The sequence below is a fragment of the Argopecten irradians genome, chromosome 6 (assembly GCF_041381155.1).
Source record: "Argopecten irradians isolate NY chromosome 6, Ai_NY, whole genome shotgun sequence".
Taxonomy (NCBI): Eukaryota; Metazoa; Mollusca; class Bivalvia; order Pectinida; family Pectinidae; genus Argopecten; species Argopecten irradians.
Genome location: NC_091139.1, coordinates 5,318,683 through 5,331,979, shown reverse-complemented (window position 1 = coordinate 5,331,979; position 13,297 = coordinate 5,318,683). Strand labels below are relative to the sequence as shown.

General features: G+C 35.0%; 1 protein-coding gene across 1 annotated transcript in view; it reads left to right on the top strand.

The window, feature by feature from the left end:
- Nucleotides 1-12,313, top strand: part of LOC138326162 (ATPase family AAA domain-containing protein 2-like) — a 51,853-nt gene extending 39,540 nt beyond the window's left edge. The window contains exons 26-45 of the mRNA XM_069272290.1: nt 553-594; nt 846-916; nt 1,785-1,918; nt 2,274-2,412; nt 2,706-2,825; nt 3,070-3,172; nt 3,402-3,524; nt 3,790-3,896; nt 4,346-4,402; nt 4,581-4,690; nt 5,164-5,334; nt 5,858-5,993; nt 6,245-6,331; nt 6,718-6,805; nt 7,186-7,307; nt 8,019-8,214; nt 8,588-8,699; nt 8,918-9,008; nt 11,098-11,152; nt 11,462-12,313. Of these exons, the coding sequence (XP_069128391.1) occupies nt 553-594; nt 846-916; nt 1,785-1,918; nt 2,274-2,412; nt 2,706-2,825; nt 3,070-3,172; nt 3,402-3,524; nt 3,790-3,896; nt 4,346-4,402; nt 4,581-4,690; nt 5,164-5,334; nt 5,858-5,993; nt 6,245-6,331; nt 6,718-6,805; nt 7,186-7,307; nt 8,019-8,214; nt 8,588-8,699; nt 8,918-9,008; nt 11,098-11,152; nt 11,462-11,604 (2,207 nt within the window). The 3' untranslated portion in view covers nt 11,605-12,313. The remainder of the gene's footprint in view (nt 1-552; nt 595-845; nt 917-1,784; nt 1,919-2,273; nt 2,413-2,705; nt 2,826-3,069; nt 3,173-3,401; nt 3,525-3,789; nt 3,897-4,345; nt 4,403-4,580; nt 4,691-5,163; nt 5,335-5,857; nt 5,994-6,244; nt 6,332-6,717; nt 6,806-7,185; nt 7,308-8,018; nt 8,215-8,587; nt 8,700-8,917; nt 9,009-11,097; nt 11,153-11,461) is intronic.
- The last annotated feature ends 984 nt before the right edge of the window (nt 12,314-13,297 follow it).

Sequence of the window (13,297 nt, the reverse complement as noted above, 5' to 3'; positions counted from 1 at the left end):
ACGTAATGTTCCAAAAGTGTCTCGTCGTGCTATACCTCTAACATTGTTGGAGTACTTCTTTACTAACCTACTCCAGTAATGTTAGAAGTAGGGTAGCACAACGAGACATTTTTGAAACATTTGGTCCTACAGTCAGCAAGAGAACGTCATATAAGAAAACAGCTGATCAGCAGGCTATCATGTTCTGGGAGTAGAGCTGCTGTACCTCAGCTGAAATAGGCCTACTAACAGTTGACCAATTCTTGCCAAGTACACACTCTCAGCCATTACATGTCTATTTGTATGGTAATACACACAAATTATCATAAATGAAGTGATTTTTTGATAGAAGATGGTACCATGCAGGGTTTTTTTTTTTTTTTATTACAAAATATTGATTGAAACTATTTGAAAGTTTATGTGTAATCTGTGACATACAAATGCACATGTGATAGTGAGAATGGCTACTTGAGGAGAATATAATTATAAAGAAAGGGGGATTTAATTAGCTTATATAAACCTTTGTTCAAATTAGCGATTGTTCTATATTTCTTCCTTTTTTTTTCTGTTCAGGTGAACAAAGTCGTTGGCTGTCAACTTCCAGTGCATTAGGTGGTAAGTTGATGTTGTATGAGGAAACTTATTTATTATTGTATAAACTGAAGTGCCAAAATACATTTGCCGTATTTACCAGGTATAAAATCTGTGTCAGATGTTTAGGAAGGCAAAGACTATTCATAAATTCAATGATACACAATTAGCAAATTAAACAAATATGATGACTAAAATGGTAAAAGAAATGTAACATTATTGAGTTTTCACCATTATTTACTGGTAATGAGATACTGCTAATTATTGTCTTTCAGCAAGAACTCATCTGAGATATGAAGTGAAAGATGATGTAGCTGTTGTGAAATTTGACTCCCCAAATTCAAAGGTATGTATAATACAGTATCTGATTGTTGAATTTATTCTTACTTCCCTAATCAACAGAAAACTCTACAGTAACGTCTGTTTGTTTTTACTAAGCAAAATTATGGCAGAAAGCTTAAGCATGGTATATTTTCTGTTAGCCAAAAAGTGATAAAAATGCCATACAAATCTGTTGGCAACCACTTGTCTGTCTTCAACCCAAATTATAACCAATGGAACTATTCATGCTATACTCAATCCAAATGGTACACAACCCAGGAGTGACATTAATAGTATGACTGAATTTGGCTAGCAGCAGAAGGTAGCATCCCCAGTCCTGGTTGAGTATGAGATTTGTTGTAGAGATATAAATTACCTCTTCAAGTCTGTGATGCATGCTCTTAAACTAGCAAAAGAACACTTGATTTTAAATGCAGGAACAGAGTGGGTATATTCATTCATCTCATATGTGCTATTATTTGACAATTTCCTTCACTATTCTGTGTCCCTTTTCCCCAAATCCTCTTTTACTGACTGGCCTATTTGTGTAGTACCGTATGTGGTGCAGCGCTAGTTTAAGATTCCAGTGAAATAATTCAGGTTGGGGAATACAAATAAAAAGAGACTGCTTAAATGAATGACCTTTGACCTACATTCATTTGCATGATCATAAATAAAATTCAAAATAGAAATTTTGAAATATGCATTCAGAAGAACATAAGTATAGAGTGGCTGTTGTTGAGGGGTCCCTATTTGACAGTATTTGTACATAGTTCTTAATGATTGTAAACAGACACACCTTGTTTTCGGAGAGTTCGAGATTCTAATGGGGATATTTTCCATATTTTATAAAGAGAAAAAATATTGATTGATAGTATATTAATGAACTTCAGGTAAACACACTGTCCAGAGATGTACAGCAGGAGTTTGCCGATGTATTTAAGGAGGTCAGCGACAATCCACAGGTGAAAAGCATTGTCTTGATGTCAGGCAAACCTGGCTGCTTCATTGCTGGTGCCGACATTGGGTATGTATCAATTCCATTTGGATATTATCATTTTTGTATTTTTTTTTCACAACTTGGACTTATAATTGATAATGAAAGGATGATACAATGAATATGTGTTGAAAAAAATTCTTCAAAATTTGCGAAACTCCTTCAATCAAATATTACTTCCAGGTATCTTAAACTATAAGAAGTAGCTGAGTGTGCTGTTTTAGTATTGTTTAAGGCTTTATTTTGAGGAGAGGGAGAACAAATCTTGGAAAATTGTGATGAAGTAGAAGAGCAAATGCTAGCTGAAAGTACAATGGTAAAACCAATTTTCAACTTTGAATTGCGTGAAAGATTCAAGATAATTTAACAAAACATTTATTTAAAGGATGATAGAAGCATGCAAGACCAAAGAGGAAATTGTGGAGCTTTCATCACGTGGAAAAGAATTATTTAATGAGATGGAGAACAGCTCCAAGCCTGTTGTAGCAGCCATAAAAGGGTCTTGTCTCGGCGGAGGACTGGAGGTAAACTAGCTATCATTGAGTGATGGATTTGGTCATAAACCTGAGTTGTTTTGTATGTAATGTCTATGTATAATGACCAGAATTACAGAGAAACAGTGTTATGTGAAATATAAAAACGAGGAGAAAGATTGCTGTAACTTTGTTTCAACAGATATACACAAGAGATTTTTGCTACTGTTGGCGTGTTCTTGGGTCCATAAGATAAGTTGGTCAATGTATTGTATTCAGATTCTTATGTGTGGTTTTAAGTTCCCTTCAGGAAGGAGGTACAACTGTGTATTTTTTTTTATCAGGTTGCCCTTGCTTGCCATTATCGTATCGCTGTGAAGGATAGTAAAACCAATCTTGGTGTACCTGAGGTCAAATTGGGTCTCCTCCCTGGTGCTGGTGGTACTGAAAGATTACCAAAAACAGTAAGTAATTTTTTTGGGGGTGTCAGGTTGAGTTTCATTTTGATAGATGATCTGTGTGAGCAAACTGCTTACTTTAAAAACGGCAGATGGGATAATAAAGAAATTTATCCTATTTCAATTTTAGAGAAAAGCTAGGAACTATAGGAAACATGTCAAAAATATTAACTGTTCTGTAAACTTGTGATAGAATGCTTTTAGGTTGGTGTCCTTAGATTGATATGTAATTTGTGATGTTATGTTACAGGTTGGTGTTCAAGCGGCATTAGATATGATGCTGACGGGAAAAAACATCAAAGCAGATAAAGGCAAAAGGATGGGACTGGTGGATCAAGTTGTAGACTCTCTGGGTAAGTTTTACATAGATCAAATTCTTCATTTCTCTCTGTAGAAAATTTCATTAATTTATCTTCACAGCGAAACATTTAACATTTATTAAGAGATCTGACAAAACAAAAGCTGTGTTAACAATGTTAATGATTTGTTTAGCTCATGATAATAATAGATATGAATCCATATAAGTTTAGAATTATTTATTTTACCTATCTGAAATAACTGTCAATTATCTGTATGTGTTAGGACCTGGATTAATGGATCCAGAAGCAGCGACCCTAAACTACTTAGAAGATGTAGCAGTACAGGCCGCCAAAGATTTGGCCAACAAAAAGTTGGAGAAGAAGCCGTACTCTAATTTCATGAACAGTAAGTACATGGATAATGTAAATTCACTGTCTATGGGATGCAATTTTGGAAAAATATTGTCCCGAATTGATATGGTATGCAGATCCATTACATTAGCCAACCAGACATTATCTCAACTAAATTTCACATTCTTGAAACATTGACTCTTCTGCTTAAATTTGAAGCTTATTGAATGAAATCCCCAATGTTAGGTTATAAAATAAAACCCTTTTACATATCATGTAGACATATTGTTTACAAATTTGATTTAATTTTCAATTTGCAGGTATTCTGTCCACATCTTACGGAATGTCATTTGTAAAATCCCAAGCTACAAAGCAGGTTATGAAAATGACTGCTGGAAACTACCCAGCACCACTGGAAATACTCAATGTGAGTATGGAATAAGAAGTATACCCAGTTACTGGTGAAAAGCAGTAAATAAACTGAATATCATTAAAAAGTCTTTAATACTGCCCAAAATTAGCCCTTAGTAATACCAACAAACTATTTTTGAGTAATTGGAAATATATAAAGTAATTAAAAAAAATTTCTGATCAATTATTTCCTTGCAGCTTTCACTTAATTTTAAATCAGCATTATCATCTTGAAATAAAAAGATATTTAGATCATGAATTAGCTTGAATCGTTACAAAATGTATTTATATTTCAATGTTTAGTCATTTGTTCTTGATGTTTAGCAAAATTTTCATTGATGTAAAATCTTGTATGCACTAATTTAATAAATACTACTACTATGCCATTCATATATTTAAGAAATATTTGATATACACTATATGAGATACTGCTGAACTTTGTGTAACCATATTACACTTTGACAGGTTGTAGAGAAGCAGGTTGTGGAAGGAAAGGAGAAAGGGGACGCAGCAGAATCTGAGGTAGATTATACGTAGCACAAAATTATTTCTAATAGATTGATTTCCAAATTCAAATATTGTGAAAAGTATAGTGATACTAATGAAGCAAATTGTAGATAAAACATGGTTAAACAGTTAATTTATATGGAATATTGGCCTAGACGAAAGTTAAAACCCAATTTTGATATTTTTGTTGCAGGGTTTCGGAAAACTTGGCATGACAACTGAGTCTAAAGCTCTGATTGGTTTATACCATGGAGACACTGCATGTAGAAAAAACAAGTTTGGAAGTCCACAGAAAAAAGCCCAGTAAGATTTTACTAATAGAATGTGTACTGTGCCAGTTTCTATTGTTGAGATATATTATTCAGTCAATCAGAGGGCAGAATGATTTTGTTTGTGTTATCGTTAATGTGGTCTATGTTGTCTCAGAAACAGAGTTCTATGACAGTATGAAATATATACAATATATATTTAATGATAAATTAAGAATGATTCTTACAGATGAAAAGTAGTATTAATATAAAAACAAAAATAAAAATCAACACATCCTTTAGCGCCTTTGCCATGTCTAGATAGCTCTTGAGACGATTCTGTATAGTATGATACAGGTTGTATATATGTTTTGACATTTGTAATGCATAATCATGGCTGCCCACATTTAGTCAACATTGCATCGTTCAAGTTGATGAACTTATGGATATTACATATATGTGTTCATTATTAGTTATCTGCCCATTTTTGTCAAGAATGGAGTTTATCCCTGCACATGTCTTTTGTAGGAATATTGGAGTGCTTGGTGCAGGTTTGATGGGAGCTGGAATTGTACAGGTTTCAATGGGAAAGACTGAATATGTACAGATGAAGGACGTTGGCACCGCAGGATTGGCCAGAGGAGAAGATCAGATTGTCAAGGGATTGCAGACACAAGTGAAAAAGAAGAAAATCTCAAGGTACTAAGCTACTGCTTAATGTTGAATTTGTCTGTCAGTTGAGGTCTGTGTGTCCTTATTCTCATCAAAACATCATGGCTTGACATAATAGATAAGGAAGACAGATTACTTACTGTAAACTATCTATATTTCGTGCCTAATAAATTTTGTGATTTTCATTTCAAATAAAATTGTGAAGCTTAACATTCGCGGATTTCAAAATTTAATTGAAATTCCTCTCATTATAGATAACATAGATGCTAATTCGCAGAGATAGACTTTCACAAATTGACTTGAATAGCGAAATTCAAGAAAGTAAATCGCACATGAAAAAAAAGTTTGTTTTACATTAGTCATTATTACCTATGGAAGAAGGAGCAATTATGTTTTACAGGCATTACCTATGGAAGAAGGAGCAATTATGTTTTACAGGCATTTTCAGGTTACATCAACCACAATTACCATAACTATGTATAGATGAAAAGAACGCAAAAACTGGATTGTATCTCGGATTGTGTAAGATCTGATCTGTTCTGAATTCTAGTGCCGAGAAGGACAAGCTGCTGTCTACAATGGAACCAACATTATCCTACAAGGGTTTCAAAAACTGTGATATGGTGATCGAAGCTGTGTTTGAGGACATCAACATAAAACATGCTGTCATCAGGGAAGTGGAACAGGTAAGAAAGATTTGAAAATCAATAAATGTGCTCAACAAACATTTAGCAATTTGATTATTTAAGCTGAGGAACTAAAAAACACTTCAGAACCTTTCAGTATTCTAATACTATTGTGAGCCTTCGTTATCAAGTAATGAATAGTAAAATTAACCTGAATATAATTTTTTATAAAGAAAATGCTTTATATCAGATGTTTTATGTAAAGTACTTGATTTGTCTGTTTTTAACATATTTCTTAACATATTTTTCAGCATATACCTGAACACTGTATATTTGCCACCAATACATCAGCATTACCCATTGCCCGTATAGCAGAAGCCAGTAAGAGACCAGAGAAGGTATACATATAAAATTGCTGGAAATAATGTTTTATTATTGGCACATAGAAAATAGGAAGTGATAAATCTATGTGCACATTCTAAGTCCTCAACACATAGAATAATGAAAGGATCCATAGACTTTCTGGAAATTAAAAAAAAAATTAGCAGTAGATTGATCACAAAAACACCAACAGCTCCTATGTAAGAACACAACATATGAAATGGTAATTTTCTCAATCATAATATTTTGTGAATGTACTGATTACTCGTGGTATTTTAACTTCATGATGAATCATAGATTTAAAAACACAATGTATAAAGTGATTATGTGCTCCGTTAATGCTGGGTTTTTTTGTTTGATGAATTGTGTGGCTGATCACGTTGTTGAAATCTTTTGTCAACAGGTCATTGGGATGCACTACTTTTCACCTGTAGATAAAATGCCACTGCTAGAAATCATTACTACAGATAAAACATCAAAAGACACAACAGGTAAATTACTAAACCAATGAGTAGATGACATATTGTAAAACTACTGTGTAGTTGTTTGTCCCATCGTAAATAAAAGCAATTATATAGTACATTGTACTTTTTACTTTTAATGACTTTATGGTCATTGTTGTTGGATTGGTTGGTTGTTCTACATTAAAATGCCCTCTTTTATAGTGGTTCAGACATCTAATTGTAATTTGTTACTTTTTTTTGTTGTCATTTTCACTCTGGAAAGTATGCCAACAATTTTCATTAAAAACAACTTTTATTAAAACTTATACTAAAGGAATCTACCAACAATTTATTACCGTTGATTTATGGTACTTGTGTCATTTTTGGCTGAAACCTTCTATTGCCATGTTATAAATTGTACTTAACAGCATCAGCTGTAGATGTTGGACTTAGACAAGGAAAGGTTGTGATCGTTGTCGGAGACGGACCAGGTTTCTACACCACTAGGATTCTCGCCTCTATGTTGGCAGAAGCCATCAGACTGCTGCAGGTTGGTAGTTTATTTATTTTTTCTTTTCTTTGCAACTTTACCTTTAAATCTACGAAACCTTGTCTGGTTTTCAATATCTTCCTGCCGATTATATGTCCTAAAATCGCAGTAAAGCATTATTGGAATCAGTGGTAATCTTGGGTTCATCAGGTCAAGTATGTTTTTATACCTCCAACAACGAACTTATGAGGCGTATACTGGAATAAGGTTGTCTGTCTGTAAACACAACTTTGTTCTGCGAATTCCTCCTAAACTACTCTACTGGTTTTGATAAAATTTGGTACACAGAACCCATAAAGAGGACTTGTAAACTATAGAGGGTTCTGTAATGTCCCCTATTATAAGAGTTATTACCAAAATTGTAATTTGGTATGAGTCGTTCACTCTGGCTACAGTTCCAGTTGAATATAGTATAAGGATGTTTTAGATACACATACAGCAACCATTGCTGACTAGGTTATTCCTTGTACTATTGCATCAAAATGTACTTCATATACCATGTTGGTATTAATTGTTATCCTTTAATCTGTTTTAAAGAAAACAAAAACTGTAGAGTATCCGTCCAATAATGATAGTCGTAGAGTCAATGTGCTTAGATTAATAACCAACTTTTATAGATGTAAGGTGTCCTAAACTAACATATTGTTTGTAAATAATATAAAGGGAGTAGCTAAGTAATTTTTTTACTATGTGATAATATTTGGTTATCAGGAGGGTGTGACCCCAACACAGTTAGACAAATTAACCAAGAAGTTTGGCTGGCCCGTGGGAGCAGCTACCCTGGCTGATGAAGTAGGTGTGGATGTAGCTGCCCATGTGGCTGAAGACCTCACTAAAGCTTTCGGCTCCAGATTCGCTGGTGGAGACCCTAATGTTCTGGGAGACATGGTGAAAGCTGGATATTTAGGTAGAGTAATAATTCTCTCTCATATTAAATACATTTACTGTTTTCATGTATCAAGTTTTAGCAGTGTAAATCGGTGTCATATTTAAACCTTCTACTAATTTTGAATTTATGTAACATATGGTAAAGCTACTAAGCCTCATCAATTGGAATTTGTCACTTTAAAATCCTCTGTAGAACCAAGTATTCTGTACGTCCAAAATAAACTTATGTAGGTATCTTAAATTTGTAAAGAAATCAATCCTGTAAGGCCTGAATATTTAGATATCTTTTGTGTATCATTAAAGAATTTCAATGTATTTTATTGTATGTAATAAATCAAATAATGTTTATCTGATTGCATTGATATGATGTTTTGAATGTATTCTTTCTACAGGACGTAAATCAGGGAAGGGATGTTTCATTTACGAAAAGAAATCAAAGAATCGTCCAGAGAATGCTGGAGCAAAGGAGATTTTAGAAAAATACAAACTTAGCCCACCTGTGCCGTAAGTTTTTTATAATCATTTTTCTGTAGTTTGATAATTAACATGTGAAATCACTTTTTCAAGCTGGTCATTGAAAATTTTCTTTCAACTTCTATAGAGAAAACAGTCTACTTTTCTCATATTACAATTGTTATATAGGAATATGCTGCTACAAATAACCGGTATAAGTTCTATGTTAGGATTGTAGTAACCTTCATGCATTACATTTTACATTTCAGAATAACAGATGAAGATATCCAGTACCGTCTTTTCTCTAGATTTGTGAATGAATCTGTGATGTGTTTACAAGAGGGCATTCTGAAAACACCTGTAAGTTATGTTGTCACACATTGTTTTCACAAAGAAATATAAGATTATTATTATTAGCTCACCTGGTCTAAAGGACCGAGGTGAGCTTATGGGATACCGCAGCGTCCGGCGTCCGTCAACAATCGACTTCTTCTCCATAACCGCTGGTCGGATTTCAACAAAATTTGACTGGTAGTATCCTTATGGGCTACTAACTGAAAATTGTACAAATGATGGGGCTGATCCCCCGGGGGCCTGAGGGGCGGGGCCAAAAGGGGTCAATTTGGCTATTTCCATATAAACGACTTCTTCTCTGAAACCAAGCATGGGATAGCACCCATAATGCAATGGTAGCATCCTTATAGGGTGGGGATTCAAAATTGTACAAATGATGGGGCTGACCCCCCGGGGGCCTGAGGGGCAGGGTCAAATGGGGTCAATTTGGCTATTTCCATATAAACGACTTCTTCTCTGAAACTAAGCATGGGATAGCACCCATAATGCAATGGTAGCATCCTTATAGGGTGGGGATTCAAAATTGTACAAATGATGGGGCTGACCCCCCCGGGGGCCTGAGGGGCGGGGTCAAAAGGGGTCAATTTGGCTTTTTCCATATAAATGACTTCTTCTCTGCAACTAAGCCTGGTATAGCACCCATAATGCAATGATAGCATCCTTATAGGGTGGGGATTCCAAATTGTGCAATGATGGGGCTGACCCCCCGGGGGCCTGAGGGGCGGGGTCAAATGGGGTCAATTTGGCTATTTCCATATAAATGACTTCTTCTCTGCACCTAAGCATGGTATAGCACCCATAATGCAATGGTAGCATCCTTATAGGGTGGGGATTCCAAATTGTACAAATGATGGGGCTGACTCCCCGGAGGCCTGAGGGGCGGGGTCAAATGGGGTCAATTTGGCTATTTCCATAAAAACGACTTCTTCTCTGAAACTAAGCAAGAGATAGCACTCATAATGCAATGGTAGTATCGTTATAGGGTGGGGATTCAAAATTGTACAAATGATGGGGCTGACCCCTGGGGGGCCTGAGGGGCGGGGACAAAAGGGGTCAATTTGGCTATTTCCATATTAACGACTTCTTCTCTGAAACTAAGCAAGAGATAGCACCCATAATGCAATGGTAGCATCCTTATAGGGTGGGGATTCAAAATTGTACAAATGATGGGGCTGACCTAACGGGGGCCTGAGGGGCGGGGTCAAAAGGGGCCAATTTGGCTATTTCCATATAAACGACTTCTTCTCTGAAACTAAGCATGGTATAGCACCCATAATGCAATGGTAGCATCCTTATAGGGTGGGGATTCAAAATTGTGCAAATGATAGGGCTGACCCCCGGGGGCCTGAGGGGCGGGGTCAAAAGTGGTCAATTTCCATATAAATGACTTTTTCTCTGCAACTTAACATGGGATTACGCTCATAATGCAATGGTTACATCCTTATAGGGTTTGGATTCAAAATTTTGCAAATGATGGGGCTGACCCCCCAGGGGGCTGAAGGGTGGGGTCAAAAGGGGTTAATTTAGCTATTTCCATATAAACGACTTCTTCTCTGCAACTAAGAATGGAAGAGCACTTATAATGCAATGGTAGCATCTTTATAGGGTTGGGATTTGAAATTGTACAAATGATAGGGCTGACCCCCGGGGCCTTAGAGGGCAATAGATGCGAGGTCAAAAAGGTCAATTAGGCTACTACTTTCATATAAATTACTTTATCTCTGAACCTATGTATTGGATAGCATATTTGTATGGTATCAATAGCATCATTGTATGGTTGTGATTCAAAATTAAACTTTGGGAGTCAATTTTGCTTATTATTCTAATTGTCAGAGTCTTGTGATAATTACTAACAAAAAACCAGGTGAGCGATACAGGCCCTCTGGGCCTCTTGTTGAGAAAATTGACATGCTTTCTCAGAGGAAAATTAAATGTATATATACAATCAATCTATATGAACATACAATAATGTTGTTTTTATGGATTGTCATTGATTTACATTAAAGTCTCCAGCTATTTGATAGTTGACCTTAGTTTTTCATCATCATGACATCTTGTAAGAAAAAGTTCAACAGAAAATGTTTTCTTGTTCCAGTTGGAAGGAGACATTGGAGCTGTGTTTGGTCTTGGTTTCCCACCATTTCTTGGAGGTAAGAATCTTATGGGATAGTGTTAATCTACATGCGCTTATTTTTGTGTTTTCATGTCTGGATGCCTTTTAGCAGAATTTGATTTAGGAATTTTGTGATCAGCTTTCTAAAGTATACGATGTAACATACAACCAGCAATTAATATCATGTACTACACTTTGCACAGAATTTGGAAGTTTTCAGGATTAAGTATTGTGAAACTCATTGTTATGGCAATGTATAAAGAAAACTCCCAGAGTGATTTCTGTCCTTACATCAGTCATTTCAGCTCATTTAAAAACAAATTTTGATTAATTTTGTATGTTCCAGGACCCTTCCGTTACCTCGACTTACATGGAGCTAAACAGTTGGTCGACAAAATGGAACGATACCAGCAAAGCTACGGAGAACCATTTCAACCTTGCCAACTGCTGCTAGACCATGCTAAGGACTCATCAAAGCGTTTCCATTAGAATATCGTGACATTGTAATTTTCTTAAATCTTCGAACAAATGTGATGTGGGATGAACGTTGGGGGTGATAGCCATGTAGTGCTCAACTTGATCAGGTTTCAGTTACATGTGATGTAACCCTTGTGTGATATATCTGACATTAAACCTATAAATTGTCTTCTCACTACATAGACCATGAACAGGTGCCATGGAAAAATGCAAAAAAAAAAATGAACATTTTCTGTGATTTATTGATTTTTTTTCTTTTTGTGTTTTCGGAATTGGTGCTTGTGAAATTTCATGAGAAGGCCTACTGGTGCAGCATAACTTCGGTATGCACTCATTCACTAGCCCAAGGCTAGTCCATCAAATCCTCTGGTTTGTGATTACGAGATTATTTCTATGATTTCTAACATTTAATTTGACATGATGGAGTTGTTGAATATTTGTTTTCTCACATTTTTTTTTTTTTTCATCTGACAACTCTTCAAATGAAATGCATTCTCATAAAAGTGCTTTTCATTTAACGCAACTCATTTATCATGACTTAGTCCTGCATGGGCAATCTCAAGAGATATTTCTTTTATATTATGTTACATTTGTAGGATTATATTTAACATTTTCAGTTTAAAAACCAATAATTTATTACTATCAAAATTTATAAGGGTATCATTGATATTCTTCTCATTTACGAAATGATATTTGTAATAAATGCTGATGTGATTTATCATGAATTTGTTAGTTTATTTTTTCATTACTCAATCAACAATTAGATAAAGAGAACCCTTCTGAATAAATTAAAGCCTTTTGTGTAAAGTAATTATCGTGGAAGGAGAACAGAGTACTATGAGGAATTGTAAAATTCAGTTAGGCCTACTTCATTCCACATTTATTGCATGGATTTTAGTTCTACAAAAAAAAACTAAGAACATTATGGTTTTATCAGTTGCAAGTTAAAAATAAATGAAAATGATTGACCATGACTAAATCCATTAGGGACATTATAATCCCTGTATGTGAATGGTCCCTCTCATTTAGATTACTGGTAATGCTGAAGAAACTATCACTTTTACGTATTGGAATGTTTTGTCGGCTACAGAACCTAGAGCTGGGTTAATACTGAAAAATTTGGATAAGCCTTAATAGTAAGTCATCAATCAATTTACAAAAGAAATTATATATAAATTAACCATCACTAAAAAGTTTTCCTATTTTCAGTATGTATTTAATTTGAGGTCTGAAAATAAGATGGATTGGGCTTAAAAGGATCGAAACTTTTTGGGTCGCATACGGTAGTTTGCTTTTGTTTCCTACAATAACGGTCACATATTTAAACAGATTGTCTTCAAATTTTATACCTAAATAAGAATCAAGCGGAGGTTTGGCCAATTCTTGAAAAACGTAGTGTTGCTTCTGTCGAATAACTACACATGTTCATACATGATGTATATCATCTGATTGACTCTAACTCTGATCACTTGTACTGAGCTGAAGCGTAAGGTCATTTGAAAACATTTATTATGACAATGGAAACCGTATACAAAAATACTTATTACAGTTCCAAAATTATGATATATACATTGTATCTTGTATGTAGCATAAATAAAACATTTTTTCTTTGGAATGCAATCCGTCCCGTTTTCAGGTGGATCGTCCTTCCTCGATTGTTTCGGCGCTGTCCACTGAAATCTCCAATGGTGCTTTGACTGGGATA